This window comes from Meles meles, chromosome 5 (genome assembly GCF_922984935.1).
Source record: "Meles meles chromosome 5, mMelMel3.1 paternal haplotype, whole genome shotgun sequence".
In the NCBI taxonomy this organism is placed as follows: domain Eukaryota; kingdom Metazoa; phylum Chordata; class Mammalia; order Carnivora; family Mustelidae; genus Meles; species Meles meles.
The window spans coordinates 64,746,476-64,773,377 of NC_060070.1; the positions used below are offsets into that span (position 1 = coordinate 64,746,476).

The 26,902-nt window shown below is 44.0% G+C and overlaps 1 protein-coding gene across 2 annotated transcripts in view; it reads left to right on the plus strand.

The window, feature by feature from the left end:
* The first annotated feature begins 11,598 nt into the window (after positions 1–11,598).
* Positions 11,599–26,902, plus strand: part of NHSL1 (NHS like 1) — a 228,541-nt gene continuing 213,237 nt past the window's right edge. For both annotated transcript variants that reach the window (XM_046004717.1, XM_046004719.1), the window contains exon 1: positions 11,599–12,366. In XM_046004717.1, the coding sequence (XP_045860673.1) occupies positions 12,084–12,366 (283 nt within the window). In that variant the 5' untranslated portion in view covers positions 11,599–12,083. The remainder of the gene's footprint in view (positions 12,367–26,902) is intronic.

Sequence of the window (26,902 nt, forward strand, 5' to 3'; positions counted from 1 at the left end):
TAGTTCTTGTGGTAGTTGCTTTTAGAACAATTTGTAAGTAAAGGAGAGACCTCTATACTCTTTGTCATGAGAAAATAAGGCCCAAATAATGTAAGAGTTTGGTATAGGGTCTCACAGCCAATTTGGAGCACTTCTGGGGCTAGAATTCACTGTGCTTTCCGTGACATCATAGGCTTTTCCAATGAAAATCTCTCCCCTTCCTTGACTTCCTAGACACTAGGTTCTTTGGGGGGATTATCTCAGGTTTATCTGAGGAACTCTTTCCCATTTCTTTTTCTGGACCTTTTTTCTACTCTCATCATTTCAGTGTGTTCTTTGACCCCTAGTAGTGTCTTACAGTAGAACAATTACGGATCTTGGTGCCTTACCTGGTTTCAGACTCTGACATATTCTTGCTAGTATTGTGATCTTGGGCAAGGGGCTTCATTCTACCAAGCCTCATGTATTCTACCAGTTTCCTCATGTATAAAGTGGGGATGATAAAACCGAACTTTAGATTGCATGAGGATTAAGTGAGATAATACGAACAAAATGCTTATCACAATCCCTCACACATGAGAGATGCTCAGAAATACAACTCCCTGTCTATTCTCTCTTCCTTGGTGAGCTCCCTAGAGACCCAGACACCTTGCCTGTATGCAACTTTGAGAAAGTCACTTAATCTTGTTGATTCTATTTTCTCTTGTCAAAAATGGAGAAAGTTCTCCTTCCTATACTTGTGAAGATGAAGATGACTGGAAATCTCCAAGAGGATGGCTAATAAATCTTTTTTGAATCTGAATCTCATCTCCTTCCTGAGTTTTACTTAATTGTTACTCCCATGATCACCTCTCCCAGTGGTATTGTCCACCCTGTTCTTCTCACTTGAGCATTAGGCTCTATTTCTAATTACTTGTTAGATATTGCCTGGATCATCTACCAAGGGGTATAGTTATATTTATTTTTAACTTGTTATATTCAGAACTCACCTTCGATCTCTTCCTCATCTTAGATAGTTGGCAAGCCCTTTCTCCTGACCGTTACTTTCCCTTGTGGCAGCCACGTCTTCTCCCATTTCTTCTCATTGTTCTGGTCATTTTCTATTTATTCTCTACCCATCACTGCCATAAACGCTGATTCCTATGCAGTATCTCTCAGTCTCCCTTGCTGGGTGGCTTTTCATTGGAAGCCCTTGTTTACAAGAGAGAAAAAAGTTTATGGTCTTCCAGAGACCACGGTTCCATTAAATTGGAAGCTGAGACTACCCGCTTGGTTATTTGGGGCTCCTCCTGTCACAGGATGTAGTGGCTACTCACTAAGGAGAAGTTTGGTTGTTGATTCTCAAAATAGTCGATGGAAAACTGTTGTCCTCAGGACTCAGATCCTGCAGGAATAAAGGTTTGGGTTACCCCAACCAATGCTGATCATGAGTAAAGAGGACATGGAGTGGGTGGTAGAAGAAGGGACTTGTGATTATCAGCTTTGACCTCAAGACTCGTATAGAGGGGGGTACATAACTTCTGCTAATTGATTTTTTTCTTGCATTCTCCCACTTTCCTGCTACCCTATATGAAGTTCTGAAGGTAGTTATTATTACAACTTAGGTCCTTCTCAGAATATAATTAAATTGGGCGCCTGGGTGGCTCAGTCGGTTAAGCATCAGCCTTTGCTTAGGTCATGATCCCAGGGTCCTGGGTTCTAGCTCCTCCTCGGGCTCCCTGCTCCCTTCTCCCTCTGCCTCTGCTGTTCCCCCTGCTTGTGCACTCGTGCGCTCTCTCTCTGTCAAAAAATAAGTAAATAAAATCTTAAAAAAAATAGAATATAACTGAATTGACATTACCCTGTGACTGACAGTAGCTCAAGGTATTTCTCACAGTGTTTCTCTTACTCTGGGGATCAGAGTGTTTCCATCTGAGGGAAGAGCAAGACAAATGCTAAGAGGCAAAACTTGTGGGCTCTTCTGGTCAATCTCCATTTGTGCCTGATTCTCTTTTCCCACATCTATTCTCTCTCTGTCCTACCCCAGGACTCTGATCCCTGTGGATTACACCACCCACGGGCTTCCAGCAGTGTGAAGTACAGGCAAGAGATACAAAAGCAGGAGGGGAGAGGTTGGGATGTTTCTCCACCACTCCTTCTCTGCTTCAGTGCTATAGACTTTTGGCAGTAAATACACTTCTTTTTTTTTTTTTTTAAAGATTTTATTTATTTATTTGACAGAGAGAGAGATCACAAGTAGGCAGAGAGGCAGGCAGAGAGAGAGGAGGAAGCAGGCTCCCTGCAGAGCAGAGAGCCCGATGCGGGGCTCGATCCCAGGACCCTGAGACCATGACCTGAGCCGCAGGCAGCGGCTTAATCCACTGAGCCACCCAGGCACCCCTACACTTCGTTTTTTATAGGTGGTCCTCTTCTCCAACACATTCTTCCTCTTGACCCTTTTTCTAGGTCAGGTTCTATGGGAAATAGACTCTGATACTCTGCCTGTAGGAGGTTTCCTGGGGAGTACTCTTGGGGTTACTACTTGGGGTGGGAAAAAGGACACAGGATTGGGCAGAGTGAGTTGGGATGGCCCTGCGGTTAGTTGTCTTGACTTGGAGCAAATGGGCTAGACCTTTATATCTCTGTGTAGATTAGTCATTGATGCAGTTGCTGGGGAAGGGCATGTCTTCAGTGAGGAGGCTCCTTTTAGTGGGGGACAAGTTCCTTAGAGGGATTTGGCTAATGCCTGTTGGCCACTTGCTTTCCCAACTGCTGGAGGATGAGTTCAGTCCTGGAGGGGGATTGAGGTGGTGCTCCCCTTACTCCCTTCAGACTGAAGGGTCCTAATGGCTTCCTACTATTGTTGGTCTCTGGGTGTCCCAGCATCTATTGTTGGCACTCTTAATTTACTCACACCCTGTGCATTGTCTCTTTGTTAAATTTTCTTAATTGAATGATCTGAGTTGATTTGTTTCCAGACTCTAATATAGATAGTAATTTAAAAACCACATAGATACATAAATACAAATTCTCACATGTTCAAGAAGAAATAAAGTATCCTATAATAGGGAGACCTGATCTGGCTGGAGAGGCGAGGACAGGTTTTGTCAAGGAAGTGACATTTGAATCTAAATCTGGAGGCACATGATGTGATGAGCACTGGGTGTTACATGCAACTGATGAATTATTGAACACTCCATCTGAAACTAATGATGTCCTATGTATTGGCTAATTGAATTTCAGTTAAAAAAATGAGAAAAAAATATTGAAGGGGGAGTCAAATTAACTATGAGGAAGAGCATGTGAGGCAGGGGGAGAGAGGAGGAGAGAGAGGGTGGAGGGAAGGAGAGAGAGACACACACACAGAGAATGTTCTAACTAAAGAAAACACTCTGTCGGGCAGGAAACAAGGCTGGAAAAAGACAAGGAAAGCGCGCTCTGGGCTTTATGGCCCTTATTAAGGATAATCCTAAAGATAATGAAAAAGCTTTGAAGGTTGTTGGGCTGAGGAGGGACACAATCAGATTTGCATTTGAAGATCTCTCTGGCTAATCCAAGACCAGTGTAATTTTTAATTTGGGGAAAAGTACCACTTACCTGCCTGTGTCCGTTAAAAGCAGAAAAAACTTTTTGGTTTCTAGAAGTCTCTAGACTAGCTAGACAGAAGTTGCTATCACTTGGCAAACCCTACATATAAACTAGAGTGGTTTATGGACAGAATGCTACATGCCTGGGTGCCTGGTGTATCTTTTCCACACCATGATAATTTGTTGCTTCCCCCCACCTCCCACCTGCTGGATAAGATAATACTGACAATATATCAGCCATTAGACTTTTAATGCAACAATAATTTGTACCACATATCTCAGAGTTAGGGGGGTGCACCTGGCAGGCTCAGTCCATGGAGTCTGTTTGCAAAGCTTGATCTTGGGGTTGTGAATCCGAGCCCCACGTGGGGTCTAGAGATTACTTTAAAAAATAAAATCTTAAAAAAAAATGTTGGAAAATACTGTATACTCTATGGGAACTTCTTATGTTACTTTCCACTCATTTTTGGAGTCCTTACAAAATATACAACTTTGGTCTTAGAATTGATTTAATAAGATTTCTCTTTATTCTCTCTTCAGGTCTGTTAATGAAAAAACAACTGGGGATTGTTAGTCATGATTCCACAGTCAGATGTGGCCTAGGACCTCAGGGCTCCTTTCTTGGTTTCTCATTTCTTGATGACTAGTGAGTCTAACAGAGGCCCCCAGCAGAGCCCAATCCCTTGCTGAATGTTCAGAGTGAGGAAGAGGTGACAGCCACATAGGAATGTTGTGACAGAGCCCAGAACACTACCATCGCACAGTGTTTCTATCCCATGATCCTTCCTTGGCACCCACTTGCCTTACTTCCCCGGAAAGGTCTAGAACCCAGACCTGGAAGTAATGTACCTTTTTTTTTCTTTCTTGCTTTTTTTTTTTTTTTTTTTGCCTTTAATAATTTGGGCATGAAGATTCTCTTCATCTAAATAATTAACCTTAAAGTCTGTTTCTGTCATCTCACTGGGTTGGTGTTATTGATTGAATTTTGTCTCTTTAAAAAATATGTTGAAGTCTTAACTCCCAGTACCTCAGAATGTGACCTTATTTGGAAGAATGATATTGGCAGTTGTGTTAAATTAAGATGGAATTTGGGGCACCTAGGTGGTTCAGTCAGTCGCGTGTCTGTCTTTGGCTCAGTTCATGATCCCAAGACCCTGGGATTGAGCCCCGCATTGGGCTCCCTGCTCAGTAGAGAGCCTGCTTTCTCCTTCTTCCTCTGTCCCCCATCTCCACTTGTGCTTCCTCTTGCTTTGCTCTTTAATAAATAAATAAAAATCTTTAAAAAAAAAGATAGAATTTTACTGGAGTAGGGTGGGCCCTTAATCCGTTAAGACTGGCATCCTTATAAGAGGAGAGATACTGAGCAGAGATGGATGGGAAGAATGTGGCCATGTGAAATTGGAGGCAGAGATCAGAATGATACATCTGCCTATAAGCCAAGGAACACCAAAGTCTGTTGGCAAATACCAGAAACCAGAGGAGGCAAGGAAGGATTCTCTTTTGACAGTTTTCAGAGGGAACAGCGCTCTGCTGACATCTTTATTTCCAGCTTCTAGAACAGTGTGACAGTAAATTTCTGTTGTTGTAAGCCACCTGGTTTGTGGCAATATGTTATAGTAGCCTGAAGAAACTCTTTTTTCTAAGCCCCTGAGGTGAAGCCCTACATCCATTATCATTTAAAGTTTGAGTCATATTAGGTAAAATTTACTGAATACTATAGGAAAAAATTTATTGAGTACTACAGAAAATATTTTGTTTTAGGGTGCCTAGTGGCTCAGTTGGTTAAGTTTCTGACTCTTGATTTCAGCTCAGGTCATGATCTCAGGGTCATGGGACTGTGCCCTCATGGAGCTCTGTGCTGGGCATGGAGCCTGCTTAAGATTGTCCCTTTGCCTCTACCCTCCCTCACAGTCTCTCCCTCAAAAACCCCTCCTTCACACTCTCTCCCTCAAAAAAAAAAAAAAAAAAAAAAAGAAAAAGAAAATACTGTTTCAAATGGAATGAGGACTTTATTTCTATTAAAGGTAGACTTTAATTTTTACCTTTTGGACAATTATCAAGAATCCATCAACTTGGGGTACCTGGGTGGCTCAGTCAGTTGAGCATCTGCCTTTATCTCAGGTCCTGATCTCCTGGTCCTGGGATCAAGCTCCCTGTCCAGCTCCCTGCTCAGCAGGGCATCTATTTCTCTCTGTCTCTCCCTCCCTCTGTTCTCCCCACTGCTCATTCTCTCTGTCAAATAAATAAATAATTTAAAAAAAAGAATCCATAAACAATGCAGTTTGCTTTTTTTCTCATTAAGAACATTTTTTATTTTTAAATTTAATTTGTTAATAAACTAATTAATTATTAGTTTCAGAGGTAGGAATATTTCTTTTTTAAATGCACACAATCGTAAGTCATTGATCGATCTCTGAAATTTTAAATTTGGTGCCCCCTTTCTAGTCACCACACTCTTGCCTATTTTTCCCTCAACTCCTTTGCAGACACTGAACATTCTCTTGGGCCTTCCCCGTATTGTATGTGAAACTCTCCTGTTGTATTTAGGCAATTTACTTACTTTTGTCTACCACGTTCTTTACCACACACTCTGTAGTCAGCCTTTTAATGATGACCCTCACCATTACCTGGACCCCCACCCGGTCCAGCTGGTATTCACACTGTGTTGTTCTGAGGCGGGTGGATATCTCTGTTCTGGGGTTCTAGAGTGCAGAGGGTAGGTCTGTGTACATGGGGCTCACTCCTTACCCAAGCTGTCCAACTTCACTGAACCTTCATTCAGTAGTTCCTTTATTCACCTTGTTGAGTTGCTAAGAACTCAACTTAGAAACTCCTCACCACTGCCTATCTCTTAGATCCACTCCAACATGATTTTTTCTCTCCTTACTGAGACCTAGGCCATGTGGCCACTTCACTTGTATTCTCATCCTTCCACATTCATCTCATTCTCTCCAGAATCTTCAAATCCTTGGATCAGTTATTACTTCCTCACCTCATAAATTCCTATGTATTCAACTGTAACAGAAAAACCCAACCAATAGGAGTTTAAGCTAGTGCTTCTCAAACTGTAAAATACATTTGAATCACCTAGGGAGCTTGTTAAAATACAGATTTTCATTTAGTTGGTTTGGAGTGGGTCCTGAGAGTCTGTATTTCTTACAAACTCCTGGGTGAATGCGGTAATGCTTGCGATTCCCAGACCATGGGGATTTACACCTTGTGCACATATGGAGTCATCCCTTTGGGGTAAGCTCAGTATTTGCAAGATGCCTTTGATTCCCCTGGTCTGCCCCTTATGGTGTCAAGATCCTGCTGTAGCTCCAGACATCCCATCCTCACTTGAGTTCCTCCAAAGGCAACAGGTGCGGATCTGACTGGAGATGAGAATGAGAGAGCCTTTCTCCTCCCCTCCTCCTCTTCTCAGGGAGGTAAATATTTGTTGAAGTCTCTCAATTCACTTTACACTTCATTGGCTTGGAACTGGGTCACACCTGACCGACCACTGTCAAAACAGAATGGGATAGATGAATTATGATTTATGTCAAGAGGTTGGACATACTGGTAAACAAGTTAAGTCCTGTCAGGAGAAAGAGGGAGGATGGCCCAATAGGGCAGACAGTTTTAGGGATATCTGGTTTTCAAGTATCATCTTGAAGCAAAAAATACTTTTCTTTATAATATGGCTTCATCTAGCCAGTTTTTGAATTTCTTTTTAGGCAGTTTTCTCTGTGACTGTTCTAGTTCTATCATATGTATATCCTCTCTATCCATATGCCTGAAATTTGGCTTTTGTCCCCACTGTCATAAAGGACTTGCTCTTGGGGAGGTTGCCGGAAACCCCTTCCTTGCTCAACTCCATCTGCCACTGGTGGCCACCTTTCCACTCTTAAGCCCCTCTGCTCTTGGAATTGGGGAGTCACCACTCAGATTTCCTCCTTACTCCACGCTTCCTCTTTCCTTCAATGTTCCCTTCTCCTCCTCCTGCCCCCTGGCTGGGGACTTGCCCTCACTTGGACCTTAGCTCTCTGCTCGTCATTCCTTATATTCATCTGTTAGCTTTTGGGATGCTGATTCTCATGGCTGTGTCACCTCTTTGGCGCCCAGTTCCCGTGTGAATTCCACCCTCAGATCTTTCCTTGCCGAGCACATACTTCTAACTGCATGTCACACCAAACATCTTCTCTCCCAGACTGCTTTCTAGTCCCAGTTCCCTTTAGTAGGTGGCATTAAATTCCTCTCTAGATAAATTAGCATAATGTTTTGTTCCGTTCTATTATTTCATGGGATGTTCAACAGTAAGTTGTGACTGATACACCAGGAAATGACATACTGGATACCTAAATCAGTTGTGATTCAGACTAAAATGTGGAGATTTCAAAGTAACTGGTAGAGGGCTGGTTAGATTCTCATTCATGCAGAGGGTTCAAGAGTGAGGTGACTTAAGATTGGTAGGGGGAGGGGACTGAGATTTTATTTGGATAGAGTTGCACTGGGAATTTTACATTCATGCTCCGCCTCTCATCCCACCCCCGACTGTGGGCAAGAGCACTGGCATCTCATATGAAGCCCAGTGAGTAGGGCTTCCCCGGGACCTCTTGGAACTTGGCACAGACAGTGGGTAGTTGCTAGACTCCTACCTGAGGAAGGCACTGCGTCCTATGGCAGCAGAGGAGGGCTATGCCTGGGATGGGGGTGATTATTTTACCTTTTAACCATGAGCTTTCTAAAGGTGTGTGGACTTCAGAGACCACATGTAGAGTCCACAGTAGGAAGTCATTTTAAAAGAGATTCTGCCTGAATGGTCTCACTGGAGGGTTGATAGAACCCCAGGAGTAAGATCTGTGTGGAGTGGACTGAAGGAAAACAAGACTGACGTAGAATAAGTAGTTTGAGAGAATTCATTGCCTGTATCTCAGGAATTATGGTCAGACATTCCCAGTGTGGGACCACAGAAGTGCTCATGGAAACTTCAGCTTCAAATATCTGCCAGTCCCAGAGGGTGTGATGCCCTTTTGTCAGAATGCTGGTCAAAGTACAAACTTCCCAGCCCCTCCACTTCTCCCTCTCCATATTATTGTTAGCAAGTTGGCCAGGACAAGGTGAGATGGAGCAGGAGAAAAGCCCCTTGCCCTGACTTCTGCCCCAAGAGAGTCTTTGCAGGGAAAGGGGGCAAGATTTTAATTACTGAATGGAGAACACGATAGTTGTGGAACGCCTTGAGTTATCATTCAGTTGAAGAGGAAGAACTGTCCTCCTTGAATGGGACAGTAGGCAACAAAACTTAAGTTATGGGTACTCCATGAATCCTATTTATTTAGCATTCTGGTTACACATAGTTTCAATTCAGCTTCTGGAGCACTGAAATCATTTGACCAAACAATTCTATTCATGTTGCCCCAGGATTACAAATTTACGAACATGTCTTTGGCTCCTCTTATATTAGTTTATGTGGTGAACTGTATTTCTTTTCAGACTAAGAAACAGTCTCAAGGGATGAGGATGAATGCATCAAGAATAATGCTTAGCCACAAAAGACTGTTGAAGTGCTAAGTAAATGTTATGTATTACAGACAACATGTAGCTAGACTATATAAAGACCTCTACATCTTAATTAAAAAAAAGGGCAATAATCCAATTGAAAAATGGGCAAAGGATCTGAACAGCCACTTCTCCAGACACACGTTATCTTCTTCCAAAGAAGATAAACAAGTGGCCAATAAGCACATGAAAGATGCTCAAAATCATTAGCTCTCAGGGAAATGTAAATCAGAACCACAACAATATACCACTTCACAACCATTAGGGAGGCTATAATAGAAAAGACAGATAGTGACAAGTATTGGTCAGGATGTGGAGAAAGTGGAACCCTCAGACACTGCTGGTGGGAACGTAAAATGGTGCAGCTGCTTTGGAAACCAGTCTGGCAGTTCTACGAAAAGTTAAACATAGTCACCATATGATGCAGCCACTCTAGTCCTAGGTGTATATTCAACAGAACTGAAAACATATCCTCACAAAAACTTGTACGTGAATGTTCACAGTGGCAGTATTCATAATGGACAAAAAATGGAAACCCAAATGTCCATCAGTGGATGAATGAATCAACAAAATGTGATATCCATACAATGGAATATCCATACAATGGAATCCATTCATAAAAAAGAATTAAAGTTCTGATATATGGTACAACATGGATGAACCTTAAGAACATATGCTAAGTAAAAGAGGACAGACACAATGTAGCACATATTACATGATTTCCTTTATATAAAATGTCTAGAAGAGGCAGATACACAGAAGCAAAGAGTGATTACTGAAGAGAACTGTTCGGGGTGGTGAGGATGAAGAGGGGGTGATTAAGATGTTCTAAATTTGATTGTGGTGATGTTTACATAACTGAATATATTTTAAAAATACTGAGTTGGGACACCCGGGTGTCTCAGTTGGTTAGGTGTCTGCCTTTAGCTCCCTTCGGTCATGATCCCAGGGTTCTAGGACTGAGCGCTGCATTGAGCTCCGTGCTCAGGGGGGAGCCTGCTCTCCCTGCTTGTGCTAACAGCACAATTAATTAAATTAATTAAATAATTTAATTAATAAATTAAATTAATTAATTAAATTTAAAAAATCTTTAAAAAATACTTGAGTTGTATACTTTAAGTAGGTGAATTGTATGGTATGTAAATTTGAAATGCTATTTGTGGTCCCTCGGACTGGGAGCCTCATGATGGCAGGGACAGAGCCTAAGGGATCTCTAGCCAATGCCTCAACAAATACTTCCTGAGGAGACAGCGCATTTGTATACTGTACCTCACATTTATACAGTGCTTCATAAATTTCCATGCATTTTTTTTTTCACTGAGAGCAGCGGCCCCTTTGTGCCTCATAACAACTCCGAAGTTGGTCAGAGTGGGTGATTATGAGACTGTTATCCGCCCATATTATGAAAAATGATCTGTAGTATAACAGGGGAAAGATCTCAAAACATTTCTGCTACTAAATTTTATCTCAAGATGCCGTCTCTCAGGCCTGTTTGTCTTGCATTTCTCGTGTCTCCCAGAGAGAAGAATGCACTTTGTGGTACACTCAGCACAGCTCTGATAGACTGGTTCCCAAACTGCAACCAACACAGCAAGCAATTCCCGTCACTTGTGGGGCCGGAACCAAAGAACCGCGATTCCTTTTTTGAGCACAGTGATGAGACCAGCAGGATTTTAGCTTTGGGATTTCGGATTCAGTCTTCTCAAATACTTCTAACCATAAGGTTTGAGTCGGTGTCCCACAGCCATCATGTCATTAGCAGTTAATTTATAAGCACATTTCAGGCTTAATTCAGGTTTCTCGGTTCTCGTCCCCTCTTCCATTCCCCATCCCTCCCCACCCCCATGCTTGAGAGAATAAACTCAAACCGCACACATTTCAGCCAGAACCTTTCCAGTTGGAGAGTAGAAGCCACCTTGCTATGAAAAACTCAGAAAAGAAGTCCTGAATGGTTTTATCCAATTGGGACGCGGACTCCTAGTCGCCTACAGAACCCCCTGGCCACTGTGCGATTTCACGATGTTCTCCTTTAGGTCCACCGAAGTGGCCAGAAGCCTCGGCCGACTTCCAAGGTGGGGATGGGAGACCCTCAGAGGCCCCGGGGCGTTCCCTGCGCGGCGGGGCGTGCTCCACTCCCAGCCGCCGCGGCGGGAGCGCAGGTGAGCAGCCCAGCGGGGTTCGCCGCGCAGTCCCCTGCGCCTCCGCCTCCGCGGCGCCCGCGCTGCGCTCCACCCCTCTCCGCGCCGGGCCTCCGGGGCGGGCGAGGGCTCGGCGCAAACACCCGTGGGCTTTGGAGCGAAGTGAGGTGGCGGCGTGAGAGCCCCCAAGCTGCTTGGCCTTGGCGGCCGCGGCCCTCAACGCGGAGACGCGGGGCCGCCACCTCCCCTCAGGCGCTGGGCGCGGCGGCCGCGAGAGCCGCAGGTGGTTCCCCAGTCCGGCCCTTTTCTCCTCCCCCTTTCCTTTCTTTCGCCTCCCCTCCCTCTCGCCCGGTGTCGGCGGCACTTCCCCCGCTTCCTCCTCCCTCTCCAATCGGGAGGGAGGGAAGGAGCCGCCGGCTCTTTCCTGCCTCCCTGCAAACTTGAGCGGGACTCCCGTCTCCACTCGCCACCGCGGCTACCGCGTCCCGCGCCCAGGAGCTGCTCCTTGAACTTCCTCTCGGCGCGCGGCCGGGCACCCCGGCGGTGGGAGGACTCCTCTGGGCGCCAGGCAGCCGCGGCTCCGACCCTCCGGAGCCCTTCCCCGCGGCTGCCCGGTCTCTTTTGCCTCGCCGCCCTACCACCCGCCCGCGCGTCCGTCGGTCAGTCCTTCCTGCCCGCCTCGCCTCCGCCCCGCGGCAGGAGCCACCAGGCTGCCCCGCGGCGCCCCACCGCTGCCCGGACTTTCCTTTGTGTTGGATGCGCACTCGCGCCCCGCGCCGACGAGGGGCGGACTGAGGGCTGCGCTCGCCCCGGGCGGCCCGCCGCGCCGCCAGCCCGCGCCCCCGCTCCGCCGCCCCCCGCCATGCCCTTCCACCAGAGGACCGTGGAGCCCGCGCGGCTGCGCCGCCCCGAAACGGCCGGGGCCGCGGGCGCGCCTCTCTTCCGCTCACTGGAGCAGGTCAGCTCGCACGCCCTGGTCTGCCTGCTGGCGCAGCTCGCCGACCTGTCGCGCTGCGCGGGGGACATCTTCGGCGAGCTCGAGGGCCAGGCGGCGGCGCTGGGTCACCGTACCGCCGCGCTGCACCGCCGCCTCGACGCCCTGCACGCCGCTGCCGCGCGCCTAGACCACCGCCGAGTGAAAATCCGTGAGTGGCCGGCGGGCCGGGGGAGGGGAACGAGGCGGGGAGGTGCCGGGCCAGCTGCTCCCTCCCGCCCCCTGGCGGTCTCGGGTGGGCTCTAGGGCCGCGGCGCGGAGTCCCGGACCCCCAGCACCCCGCTAGCGTCGGCTTCTCGGGTGGGCACGGCCTGACCCCGGACGGGGCTGCGGCGCAGGTGGCAGGAGGAGCGGCGCTCTTCGGCTCTCGGATTCCCGGAGGTTCTTGGCAGCTTTGGGGCGAGTGGGCGCGTGTGTGGGAATTGGTCTGGCCCGTCCCCCTGTCAGGTCCATCTCTGTGTGGGAGGCTGAGAGGAGACCCGGGGGCGCTGTACACAGAGGAGGAGCCAAGGTCGTGGGAAAGGGTCAGGGGAAGGTAATCTGTTCGAGAAGCCAGGGTACAATATAGATATGGATATAGATGATTGCAGTTCTTGAGACTCCGGCAGGATCTGTAAAAATCTCTGGGGATCTCAGAGAGCTTTGGGGCTGCTTTTCACCTTTCGGCACCGCATAAGGCGCTCTTACCTGCAAACAAAAGTATGCAGACTTTTAGTTAGAGTGTGTGTATGTGTGAGTGCGTGCGCGCGCGCGCGTGTGCTATTTTACCTCCCCTCCCGTCCAGTTCTTTGTGATTCACAGGACCTTGACCTTGAGCTCAGACTTTCAGTCCCCATTCATCTTTGTCTGACCTAGTCCAACCCTGAAAATCAAGTCTGTGTCCTGACGTAGTGATCTCTCCAGCACCCATTTCATTTCAGCAGCTTAACGAGCTCCAGTGAATGAAGTAACTGGAATTTCCTGCTGGCCCAAAGCAGAGAAACTTTCCGTATGATGCTTGTGTGCTTTCTCCCCGTTTTAGTACATGGACTTGGTCATAATTCTAAGTGTAAAGAATAAATTGGAGATGGTTGATGGATTGCAGGGTGTGAGGGGAGGTGTTGGTGAACACACGCCTAGATTTCCGCAGCTCTGAATGAAATACTGGCTCTCTTACAATCACTTCCTATACAGTCTCAAATAGCTGGTTTGTCATTTTTTTCTCTTGCTAGAAAAACTTAGCTATATTTTCCTTACCTTAAAACCGGAAGTGTTCAAGTTTTCAGTACATTAATACTGGTGAGATTGATTGCTTGCATCTTTCTCCACGTTGTGAAGTTATCATGTGATGACTTTACATTTTACATCTGTTTCATTGTGTTGTCAACATGTCCTGGTAAGTTGTGGACAGTTCCCAGCTGGGGAGGGCTTACTCCTCTCCCACCAAAAAATGAGAGGGGGAAAAATCAAGGTGGTCTCATAAGTTGTTGGACAGAATATATCTACTGACTGTGAATAATTACCTTGTGCATCAGGATATACTGTCTTAGTGGAATGTCATAGCCCTATTGGTGATGCCTCATTGCTATGGTTTTTGTTTTGTTTTTTTTTTTGATGTGGAGTGAGTTATGTGGGTGAATGAGAATTTCACCCTTGAGGAATGACATGATGAGGCTGATCCGACTGGTAGGTGAACTGATCTATTGTGGGAGTTAAAAAAGGAGTTGGCCTGAAGGTCAAGAACTCCTTCTGTTGCTAGTTTTGTTTTGCATTTAAGCATTACTTTTTTTTCTCTGTGTTCATACGCACTAAATTAATGTCCAAAGCCAAAACTGTGCAAAAATTAACTAAAATTGACCGATATAACTCTTTTCAAAACTTTTCACAAGTTTGTTTGAACCTTAATTAGCTTTGATTTTATACCAGAAAACCTGGCTCATCATTTTTTTTTTATGATTGAGAAAGAAGGCTTTTATTGAATGTAATTATGTGTGAGAGTAGAAGCGCACATACAGAGAAGGAAGCCAAACTGTAAACACATTAGTTTTTGTGGTTTTTCACCTTCATGCACTTAATGTTTTTATTGTCGAAAAGCAATGAAACACCTGTGCATTCATTTTACTTAGCTTCTATTAGGATTTAAGAAAAAAAAACAACACCTGCCTCAAACTTTGTTCCTGAGGGAAAGCTGCATTTTGAAATCATTTTGTTAACTTCTATAGGCAGGCCTTTTGAGTAATATAATCCATTAGAATGGACAGGTAGATTTTTAGACGTGGAGTTGACTGAGAAGGCCATCTACTTCATTACCTTAGCGAGAGAGGAAATTGAGTCCTAGACAGCTGAAGTGATTATGTGGTGGGCTCCTGGCACAGCCAGGCCTTCTCATTGGCTCACCTGCTTGTCCCACTAGGTATATGCTTTACTTTTAGGATCACATGGGACATAGGAACAAAGTTTAGGTACATTCCACAAATAGTCCAAAGGATAACTGTGACTGTTAATTTCATTCATCTTGTCAGATAAACCTTTTAATGAGTCTCCCAAGGAGCAAGTAGCAGAATAGAACAGTTTACCAGAAGCTGACTACAGCGGGAGATGATGCGTTATTTCCTTGCCTGATGGGTTGCTACTGTAATAAAGGGTGTGAGTGCAGCTGTTTTAAAAACATATAGACTTTATCTTTGTAATAGAGAAACATTTTAGTGCTGTGGGCAGTGATTCTAAGACATATTTCATCAAGTTTGCCATTCCTCAAAATCTCGTAGGTTGATAGTTATCCAACATAACTTTTTGTAATAGGTTGGGGAGAAGGTACCTTACTTTTTCTCCTACTTATTCTTTTTATTTTTTAAATTTTTAAAAATTTTAAAATACAAGTTCAGTTAATTAACATACAGTGTATTATTAGTTTCAGAGGTAGAATTTAGTGATTCATCAGTCTTATAGAACACCCAGTGTTCATTACATCATGTGTCCTCCTTCATGTCCATCATCTAGTTATCCCAGCCCCCTACCCCTCTCCCCTCTAACAACCCTCAGTTTGTTTCCTATGATTAAGAGTCTTTTATGATTTGTCTCCCTCTCTGATTTCGTCTTTATTTTTCCTTCCCTTCCCCTTTGTTCTTCTGTTCGTTTCTTAAATTTCACTTATGGGTGAGTTCATATGATAATTGTCTTTCTCTGATTGACTATTTTGCTTAGCTTAATACCCTCTAGTTCCATCCACATTGTTGCAAATGGCAAGATTTCATTTTTTGATGGCTGAGTAGTATTCCATTGTGTGTGTATGTGTGTGTGTGTGTGTGTGTGTGTGTGTATCATCTTCTTTATCCATTCATCTGTCAATGGACATCTGGGTTCTTTCCATAGTTTGGCTATTGTGGACATTGCTACTATAAACATTGGGGTGCAGGTGCCCCTTCGGGTCACTACATTTCTATCTTCAGGGTAAATACCCAGGAGTGTAATTGCTGGGTCTCTCCTGCTTATCCTGAAAGACTCCCCAATGCTTTCCCGACATCCCCAGGTTGGAAGGAGTCCTCCTGTAGCATCTATTATGGGCGTCTGGTGTATCTGTCACCACATTGACCAGCATGGGCGCAAATTGTATATTCACTTCCACTCCCCTCTGCTAGATAGCAAGGTGATTGAGGTCCAGGATGGCTGCATCTTTATTTCTTCAAGGCTCTGAACAGTGCCTAGAATGGGATAACTCAGTAGATACTTGAACTGAGCCAGTGTTTGGTTTCTTAGTGCTCAGTGTCTGGAAGACTAACTACAAGTCTTCCGGAGGGACTGTAATACTGACTGCTACAAACTATGTGAACAAGACAATAGCGTTAAAAACAAATGAAACAGTAAACTTTCTACCTTTTTAAGGTTTTGTGCTTAACCACTAGTATGCTGTTTTCACTAAAAGTCAAACTTGATTAATTTTGCCGTAAGTGCTTATTGAAAGGAGTAACAGTAGCTAGAAATGTGGATAGTTATCTTTCAGCCCTGTAAACAATCAAATTTTTCTATGCAGAAATCAGTAGACACTGAACTTAATAGCCTCTTTCATTATTAAGCCCCATGTGATTTTAATCTTTTTATGATTAATCACACTACACTTGTGGAGTGCTTTTGTGATTGAGAAAATATTTTTCATATTTGTTATTTGACTGGAAATTTTGTGAGGTAGGAAGGTCAGGTTGCATTTATATCCATTTCATAGACAAAGAAATGGAAGTTCTGGAACTAGTAGGTATATGTTAGATCAACATGGATTTCTGATTTCTTCACCTTAACAGTATTTCCTGGGTGAATATGAAATGTAATTGTGGAATACAGAAGGAGGAAAAAAGATGCTTGTTGGCTTTTCTTCTTATAGGTCCAGAGAAGCAGAAGGTTCCCCCCCCCCCCCCCCCCCAGATTGTAGAAACGTTCCAAGTTCAGGGAGCTTTGCTGTGTTGCGCAAGGGCAGTGGGGCCCGTTCGCATCTAGTGTGTGTGAACTCCCATGGAGTTGGTGTGGTTCTCAGCCTGGTGAGATTTTTGTGATGGCCTTGATAGCATACAGTTTTTATGGGAGAGATGAAAGGTGTTGCAGATAGTTGGCGGACAGAAAGACTGGATAGGCACCGTATTTGCATAAACAAGTTACTAGCTTCTGTGGTGTCTGCATTGGGCAGATGCTATAGCCTGAAACTGTCTGGATGCTGCTCTAGGTGTCTCGCTGCCTTGTCCTACATCCCAACAGACGGCCCCTTAACCCAACCACAGGGCTGGTTGTCCTGATGTCAGAATATCTTTGCTGCTTCCTCAGAATGAACCTTTTCCTCAGAATGAACCTTCTCTGACAACCTGGCTTGTCAGAGATCTAAGGACAGAGAGTGGAGGCTTCACCGCACTTCTAAGAATAGGGAGTATGGTGGTTTTTGTACCTGCCTGCCCACCTGCTGGTAAAATGTTTGTATTGCTGGTGAAATTGACTTAAGACTTGATTTCATTGAAACATACTACTTGCTAGGGAGGGTGTTGGTATAGGAATGTGGTCTCCACCCACCTCTAATCCCTGGAGGGCCCCTAAATGTATTGACAGAAACCGAGGGGAGCTGAGCAGCCAAATTGCACCTCAGGTTAAGGAGGCTCTATGAGGTGAGGCAGTGTTTTCTGTACTTGCCTGACAATGAGAATTGTCTAGCACTCTTGTGGGAGTCACAGATTTCCAGAGCCTTCCAAAGCCCTACTGAGCCAGAGCCTCCAGTATGTTTAACAGATGCTGCTGTGTACTTGGAGGACTCGAGAACTGAAATAGGAAAGTTCATTGGATTGAGAGTTGGGAGACTCGAATCTGGCTTCATCTCTGCGGTTCTCTATTGCAGGTCTTCAGCCATTTACTCAGCGCCTGTAGGCCTCAGTTTCCTTATCTGTAAAATAGAGACTTTGTCTGAAATAACCTTTACTGGCCTTTGCAGTTTTGGCATTTTGTGATTCTAACGAGGGATTGCTATTTGATAGTACTGCAGATGACCTTGCAAATAGGGCTTTTTTTTTTTTTCCATTTTATTTATTTTTTCAGCGTAACAGTATTCATTCTTTTTGCACAACACCCAGTGCTCCATGCAAAACGTGCCCTCCCCATTACCCACCACCTGTTCCCCCAACCTCCCACCCCTGACCCTTCAAAACCCTCAGGTTGTTTTTCAGAGTCCATAGTCTCTTATGGTTCGCCTCCCCTCCCCAATGTCCATAGCCCTCCCTCTCTGATTCTTAGGAGTAGGGATTTAAAAAGTTTTTTTGAGTGTCTGAAATAAACTCTTCTTGACTATAGGGACTCTTTCAAATCATGGTTCACTCACATGGAGGGCATTCAGCTTCATGTCTTGAGGGGATGGGGGCTCATAGCTTCCTCCTCATCTTTAAAAAATGCTGACTCTCATTATGGAAAGAGAATTCTTGTTTAAATGCATTTGCCATATGTCAGATTTCTAAAAGAGAGGTTTTGTTTTGTTTTGTTTTAAATTATGAAGGTGTACTGTTTAAGCCAAAACATCAATTTATTCCTTGACTCTTGGGCGTAATACAATTATCTGGTTCAAAAAGCTACCTTCATTTATGTTGGAATGTTATTCAAGCAATAATTTAATATTCCTCTATATTAGAGGAAAAGCCAATATTAAAATTTCATGTGTGTGTATTGTTTTAGGATTGGGACTAGCAAATGAAAAAAAATTTTAAAAACGAGAGAGAAATAGTCGAGATTTTTAGTATTTTGCAACAAAATTCAGAAAATGATGCAGTGTTTTCCTCTGGCTATTATTTTAATGTCTTAAAAAAATCAAGTTTTGGGGCGCCCAGGTGGCTCAGTAGGTTAGCCCTGTGCCTTCGGCTCGGGTCATGATCTCTGGTCCTGGGATGGAGCCCTGCATTGGGCTCTCTGCTCAGCGGGGAGCCTGCTACCTCCTCTCTCTCCTCTCTCTCTGCCTGCCTCTCTGACTCCTTGTGATCTCTCTGTCAAATAAATAAATAAATAAATAAATCTGTCTTAAAAAAAATCAAGTTTTAAGTATAAGATAAAATGATTTATACTTAACTGGGCACCTGGTGAGTTTTTAAACCACTTAATTATGTTTCTCCTGAAATTGGCTTTTATTCTGGGATGAATTATTTCTGCAGGATTTGCAGTTCAAAAGCAAGAGGCTGGTGCTGATGGTATTCTTATCTTCACATATTACCTTTGTGGTCTGCACTTCTCAAAACGCGCACCTTAACAGTGCCTTGGACAAATGTAGCAGAATAGTTGGAGCTTTGGTTTCTGCATGTGGGCTCTTCTGAGCCAAGGCCCTGGAGGTCCCAGCGTCAGTCCCTTTCCTTGTGGATTAAAGGACATGTCTGTGAAAGCATTTAGCACCCCTCCAACAATGACATGACTGATACCAGAATCTATGGAATCTATGCAGTGGCAGTAGTGCAGATCCAGGTTCTGGCATCGGGGTGACTTTTTGGTGCCCGAGAATGCCAACAGCGGCTGTTGGAACATTTGCTATTGGCTGGACTCTTGAATACAGGAGTCTCCCCTTATCTGCGGGCCGGGGTGGGGGGTGGGCGGCATTCTAGGACCTATGGTGGATGCCTGAAGCCATGGATGGTACCAGACCCTTTGTATACGATGTTTGTTCCTGACACAGTGTTAGGCTGCTATTGAGCTTCTGAAGATGGGTCCGAAGGAGGATTGTCTGCTTCTGAACCGTGGTCGCTGGGAGTAACGGAGACCGTGGAAAGCTGAACTGTGGGTCAGGGGGTTAACTGTAGGTACAACAACGTCACGAGGTGGATAATGTTATTCTCTCTCTCTTTAATGGGTGACGCAGTTAAGGCACACATAGTCATCACTTACCCATGTCCCTAGCAAGTAGGATGGACCTGGGGTCTGAACTAAGGCAGGCTTGTCTCCAGAGCCCCGCCTAACCATTCTGCGGTGCTGTTTCTCTTGAAATGATGACATTGTGTACTGGGTGAGGAAAACCGACCCCAAGAAGATGGGGTGAAAGCCTGTCACATAGCTGAGGGAGACAGCTCCTGGCTTTCCAGCTTTTCCTTCTTTTTTTTCTTTTTCTCTTTTTGTTTTGAAACCTCTCAAACTGCTAGTGGATAGCCAAGAATCTGAGACCTGATCTAAAGGACTTCGCACGGTGCCTGGTGCATCGCTAACATGTATTTAACATTTCCTGTTGTTGTGTGGGGGACCGAGAAGGCCGAGTTAGTGTCTTTGTGCACATCGATGTCCACGTATTACTGGGTGGCCCAGTTGGTGTGGGCTGCTCTGCTGAAGCCCGCACGGTGAAAACTGACCAAGTTAGAGGGGAGCTTGTGTTGGTGAGAAACGTAATTCGAAAACCAGGAAGTTCGGCCCAGGGATCTTAAAGTATATGTGGTTCTTGACAGCAGCATTCAAGGGCTGTTTTTTCTCTTTTCTTCCTAGGCGGTGGGGATTGGGGCTTGGGAGAGCAAGCCCACCTCTTGGGGCCTTTATGTATATGTCCTCTTTCTCAGAGCCCTGGTCACCCCCATTTCCTCCTATCAGAGGAACTGCATACCTGGCTCAGCTCCCACTTTCGTTTCCTAGACGTAAAAGCTCCCCCTTTTACCTCAGTTGCACAGGAGGCTCCCGAGCCTCCGTCTGCACCCTACTCCTTCCTATCTGATTTCACGTTCCCGCTCCGACCTTGAGAGGCCCAGCTCAGACCTCCGCTCTCCCTGGGCATCTTGGAACTCAGAGCCCATGTTAGCACTGTTTCATTCATCTCGTGTTCCCCACACTTTCTGAATCATCACATACACCAGGGGCTTGTTTAAAAACGGATTCCCGGAGATCCTGGAGATTTTGAGTCATCCAGTCTGGGCTGAGGCCAGGAACACGCCCTGCCAACAAGAACCCCCAGGTGATTCTGATTAACCCAGTTTTGGAAATACCAGTCTCTGTTGTGTGTTAGGAATCTGGTCCATGGAGGGTGGCAGGATTTTCTTCCATTCATAAAACGTATTTTGGGTTATTCTGCTAGTGCTGAGTTGTGAGGATTATAAGATGAATACTGTACAGTTTAATGTGGATGATCAGATATGTAAGTAAATATTAAGGAATAAAGTTAACCATCATTTATAATATTATTTCTATAAGAAAATCTATTCTGAATTCTGAATTGTCCATTTCAATTGGATTTTTAGAAAATCTCTAACTTAGAAGACCTGCCTGTAAGCACGTGGGACAGTGGCTCTTTCTCACCTACAAAGTACTGATTTTAAATGTTCAGAGCATATTTTGCTTACAAACTGTATTCTGAGAAAGAAATATAAATCTTCTAGAATACGAATTCTTTTCCTTGTGCGTTGGTGGATTTTTCTTTTCTTACTAATGCTTTATTTTGACTTATTCTTCTGATTCGTTTTACAAGAAACTTCCATGTAGAAAAGTAACATCTTGCTTTGGGAGGACAGGCAACTGTTTCAGGTTATTCCTGCAGGGATGTCCTCTGTTACACTCTCCTCTTTTCCATGTTCCTTTTCTGATTAAAAGCTGGTAAAGATGTTATCAGTAATATGTAGGGGACTGTGTGGTAACAGGCTGGTTTAAATTGTAGTAACACATGGTAAAATAGAATGGGGGCTTTCTACATGATAATATTAGCCATCTGATAAAATGTTCTGAGAACCAAGAGACCACCATGTGTAGCAGAGGAAATTGAATTAAGCAGATGCTATGCTGTGCAGAAATCAAATTATGCCCGATTCTCCTGGCATCCGAAAGCTACTGCTGAGGAGAACGGTGGTTTCCCAGCTCGTGGTCTGGCTGCTGCGACCATCACTGAGGCAAGGGCACTGTCCCCCACTCTCTCAGGATTTTCCAGTCGTACTTGTTAGCTGGCTTCTGGCATGACAGGCGCAGAAGATGTGGGCGGCGAGACGCAATAGCCAGTATTCTTTACCTCTAACATTAGACGAGGGACAGGGTTGCCGGGAAAATCATGATGCAGCCCGGTCATCTTAAATTTTCATTTAGTTTATTGAGCAGGCCATACATTTACCTTGTTGGAAAAAACGGATACAGAAAACTATGCAGTGAAGTCTCAGTTCTTCTGCCCCCTCTCTGCCTTGTCATCCCTTCCCACTAGAATAATCACTTTTATTCGTTTCTCCCTGTTCTTCCGGAGTTTCTTTATGCAAGTGTGAAAAATAATGATTTCATGTTATTTTCCTTCCATTTACCATACGCATAATTTTGAGATTATCCTGTTGCTGTTCTTTATTTGTATACATAATCCAAAGTGATTATTTTAATTATTTTTTCTGTGTCTTGTAGCCAGTTTCTATTTGTGAAATTGTACTACTTTTTTTTTTTTTAAAGATTTTATTTATTTATTTGACAGAGATCACAAATAGGCAGAGAGGCAGGCAGAGAGAGAAAGGAGGGGAAGCAGGCTCCCTGCTGAGCAGAGAGCCCGATGCGGGGCTCGATCCCAGGACCCTGGGATCATGACCTGAGCCGAAGGCAGAGGCTTTAACCCACTGAGCCACCCAGGCGCCCCACTTTTTTTTTTTTTTAAGAGTTTATTTCTTTATTTTGAGAGAGAGAGTGCATGTCCACAAAAGCACCGGGAGGGGCAGAGGGAGAAGGAGAATCTCAAAAGGACTCTGAGCCTAGTGGAGCTGGGTAAAGGCTAAATCTCATTACCTGGGTCACCACCAGAGCGGAAACCAAGACCCAGAACCTCAGCTGACTGAGCCACCCAGGCCCCAAAATTGCAGTTCTCTTTTGTCAGGAAAATGCAGTTGATTTGGTAAAAATAAGATTAATTAACATTGAAATGTACTGTTAATTTAAGCTCTTTCTTATTTTTTTGTATTGCTAATGTTTTGATCTTAGGTATATTTTAAATAGGAGCTTCTCAAGAGATAATTAATCTTTTCCTGTATTAAGAAAGACAAAGGAGGTGCCTGGGTGGCTCAGTCAATTAAGCATCTGCCTTCAGCTCAGTCATGGTCCTGGAGTCTCAGAAGAGAGCCCTGCATCAGGCTCCCTGCTGGTGGGGGCGGTTGGTTCTGAGTCTCCCTCTGCCCCTCACCCCACACGTGCTCTCGCTCTCGCACTCTCTCTCTCCCTCTCTTTCAAATAAATAAAATCTTAAAAAAAAAAAAAGAAGGAAAGAAAAAGGGAGGAGGCTTCTGTTTATGTATGTAACAACACAGTATAGGTTGAGTTATTTAAAGTGGGCATTTTCTGCCTTCTCTCTGGATATCCTGCATGCTGAATGTGAATTACTTCCTGGCTTGGGAGGGGACTACTACCAAGATAGAGCTGCATTTGAATTTCTGTGTGGAATGTTTTACTCTGACATAGTGATTCATTTGCTAAATAAATGCATTTGGTCATGAAATGGGCTTCAGATTTTGATTTCACTGGGTTGGTTCTAACGACCTTGCCTGTACAGGCCAGTAGAGAGTGACATTGTCAGACATGTGAGGGAAGCAACTATGGTCATTTGAATTATTTTTTTCCCATTTGTTAACCTGCTTAAGACCAGAGGTTTGTACTGAATTAGTATAGGAAATGAGTAATTAAAGCATTGTTTATGAATGTAACCTCAAAAATATAACACATCCTACCATATAGTTTTGGGTAAACAAAAGTACATTAAAAAGCTTTAACTCGGGGCACCTGAGTGGCTTAGTTGTTAAGAGTCTGCCTTTGGCTCAGGTCATGATCCCCGGGTCATGGGATCAAGCCCTACATGGGGTTTCCTGCTAGGTTGGAAGCCTGCTGCTTCCTCTTCCACTCCCCTGCTTATGTTCCCTGTTGCTATGTCTCTCTCTGTCAAATAAATAAATAAAAATCTTAAAAAAAAAAATGCCTTTAACTCGTATGGGGCTCCTGGGTGGCATAGTCAGTTAAGCGCCGACTCTTGGTTTGGGCTCAGGTCATGATCTCAGGGTTGTGGGATCCAGCCCTGTGTGGGACTCCGTGTGGAGTGTCTTAAGTTCCTCTCTCTCCTCCCTCTGTCCTTTCCTGTCACATGTTCTCTTTTTTACTCTCTCTCTCTCTCAAAATAATAAATCAATCTTAAAAAAAAAAAGCTTTAAGTCTTAGAAGTATGTCATAAAATAGTTCTGATTTATAATATTAATGTATTTTTATCATAAAGTTCAAACCTTTAAAATGCAGAATATACAGAGAAGTATCACAGCCCAGAGAGTGTTGAATTCCTCCTTTTTTGCTCATGTATCTGTATGAATCTGTATGAATGGCTCTATAGCAACAGATAACATTTTTTTTTTAGCAGAACATAGGGAGTCACTCTTTATAAATAGTTTTGTGTCCTGATTTTTTAAAACTTAGGTTATATTGTGAGAATTTCCCCCAGGTCATAGACAACCAGAGACTGTTTTAAAGAGGAGAGGCATCAGGAGGCATGTTTCTGAAGATCTCTTACTTCGCACTGTCTCCCCAGTGAAGTCCTTTTGATGTTCTCTGGAGTCTGTTTACACAAGAGTTATCATGTGGACAGAAGTTTGTTATCTTCTGGGGCTTCCTAGGGTTTCTTCTCTGTGTTATTTGGGAACCTTTAAATTGCACTCACGAGGTAGCGTTTAGGAAAAGATGTGCCGGAATTCTGTCAGTCCAGTAGATAGCTAAGTCTTTGTCATTATCCCCTTTCTGGACAAATTCACCCTCTTTTATGCTAAGTTTGCTGATCCACAATGACAGTTCTCTCTGTCTTTACAGTGAATAGATCATTGAGTCAAAAGATGGTTGTATTCCTTTCCTCATTGGTTCTTTAGTTGAGTAGTGTGCCTGTTTGCTAATAAATTATGTTACTTTTTTTTTTTAAAAGAGAAGTTACATCTCTTTTTCCTCTAAAGAAATAAATAAACATTTCCCTTCCCCCTGCACAAAATGTCAGTCAGACATCTGTCTCTAGATTCCTCACCTCGGCTAGTGCCTTCTCTTGCAACATACGGGGTCTATTTAGATTTAACTCAACAAGTTTTCAAAACAAAGGTCTGTAGACTCTTGCTGTGAACTTTTAGCTCTCATTTTGTGGGAAGATGAGGATGAAGCTTGCTCCTTTTATTCTAAACATTGGTGGTTTAATTGGAAAATTAATAGTCTATAGAAACATTGAGGGACTGGGCAAACTCACCCATGATAATGGTCGCAGGGATTGAAGGCATGAAAGAGAGTGGGAGAAATGTCTTTCAGTGCCATTAGTATATTTTACATGATCTTAATATATTGCTTGCAAATTGCAAGGTCTGCTCAATAAAAATAATTCATATAACATTTATGGGATCATATTTATAGCTAACATTTATAGGATACTTACTATGTGCCAGTTTCATTTAATCCTCATAAAAAACTGTATGAGAGACATAGTACCAGCCCCATTTTATTGATTTTACTGAGTGGCTACAGAGAGGTCGAGTAATTTGCTCAAGGTCACACAACTGGTAAGGGGTAGAGACAAAATGCGGTATACGTGAGTTCTTATTTGAAGAATTGTAATTATTTTTTGGTGAATTTTTAAGTTCATGTTAATATTGAAAAATTTCTGTGTTTGGCTAGGAATTTTTTTCTTTTTAGTATTTTCTATTTTGTTCTGATTATTTTAAATCATTGTGCCCAGTGGCATGATGTGTGGAGGTGAATTAGTAGTGCCTGTGATAGTGCTGTTGTGAACTTGTAGAAAATTAATCAAGTTTATTTGATTCTTTGAGCTGCACTGGTGAAAGGTACTTTAGTCTCTAGTATAAAGTCCTTTTGTTAATGCTTTCCCTCATTCTGGCTTCTTTTCCTTTTCCAGACGTTCGTGAGCAGTGTCAGAAGACAGGTGATGTAGGAACAAAATTCAATTTCTGGCTTATTTTGATTTGATATGTTAGGGGAAGCTTCTCTTTCCCTGCTCTCCCCAAGATTTCTGTCTTTAAATGCTGTGACACTGTAACGCATGCTCTCAAGCCTGTACCTCAAGGACGTCACTTAGTTTCCTTGTTAGTGATGGAGGATGGGAGGAGAAGCTGTGAAGAGACTAGCTGGCCTTTCCTAGGCTCTTGAGAACATTTACCTTTGTTGACGGAAAATACCTGCAGTTAAGTGGTACTTGCTGGTGGCACCAGCCAAGAACTTAACTTAAATCAGCAGTTCTCAAAGCGTGATGTCATCATCAGCGTCTCTGAGGAATTTGCTAGAAATGCAAACTCTAGGCCCCACACCAGACCTCCTCCATCAGAATCCGTGGGGATAGGTGCAGTAGTCTGTGTGTAACAGCCCTCCAGGTGATTCTGATGCTAAGTTTGAGAACCACCATCTGCAGAGCCCGAGGGGTGAATCTGCTTAGAGACCTACTGCCTTTGCTGGGCTGTGGGCCATGAGTGGGGCTGCCAAAGCTCTGTTCCCAGAGGCTTCTTTAGATGCCCATATGGTCCATGACAGTATGAGTTTATGAACAAATGCTTCATTACCGTACAACAATGAGAGTCTTGCTTTAAGTGTCTTTGAATCCCTGCCAATTTGTGCTTTAGAAGCCCATTGCTAGTGGGCCTTCACCATTTGGAGATTCGTGACCTGGCCCTGGGCTTGTTTGTCTTCCTCAGGGCTGAAGGCAGCCTCTCTGATTTCCCTCTCCCTAGGAACTTTAAACAACACCCGGAGAGCAGAGGGGTGACTCACCACAATCACAGGGTAGGGATGTACTTTCTAAACAAAATCTGAGGAGAGAGGATTGTTCTCCCTAAATACTGCTTATATAAAACCCCCATTTCCATCTTTCAGTGTCTCCTAGAAGACGTAACTAGGAAAACTTTAAACCGATGTGGAAAATTGTACCTGCGGATGGGACATACATGTTTGAACAGACATGAGAAGAATATGCGAGCATGAACGTACTGAGTGGTTGGTGTGCTAGTTGCTGCTAGTGGAATCCTATTTGGCTTTCCCTGATATAATTCAGCTTTTCAATTTATGTAATCTGCTGGTAAAGTAGCTGTTACTACAGTATAATCCACTGTAATTTGGAGAAGTGAGAGATCATTGAAGCAGTTTGATAAAAGGCAGCAGAACAGGGCAGTTAAAAGATAAGGTTTACTGGCTGCGTGATCCTCAACAAATTGCATAACCTTTCTGTGTTTAAGTAAACAACATGTAAAATGGGCACTGTACTAATGGTTGTG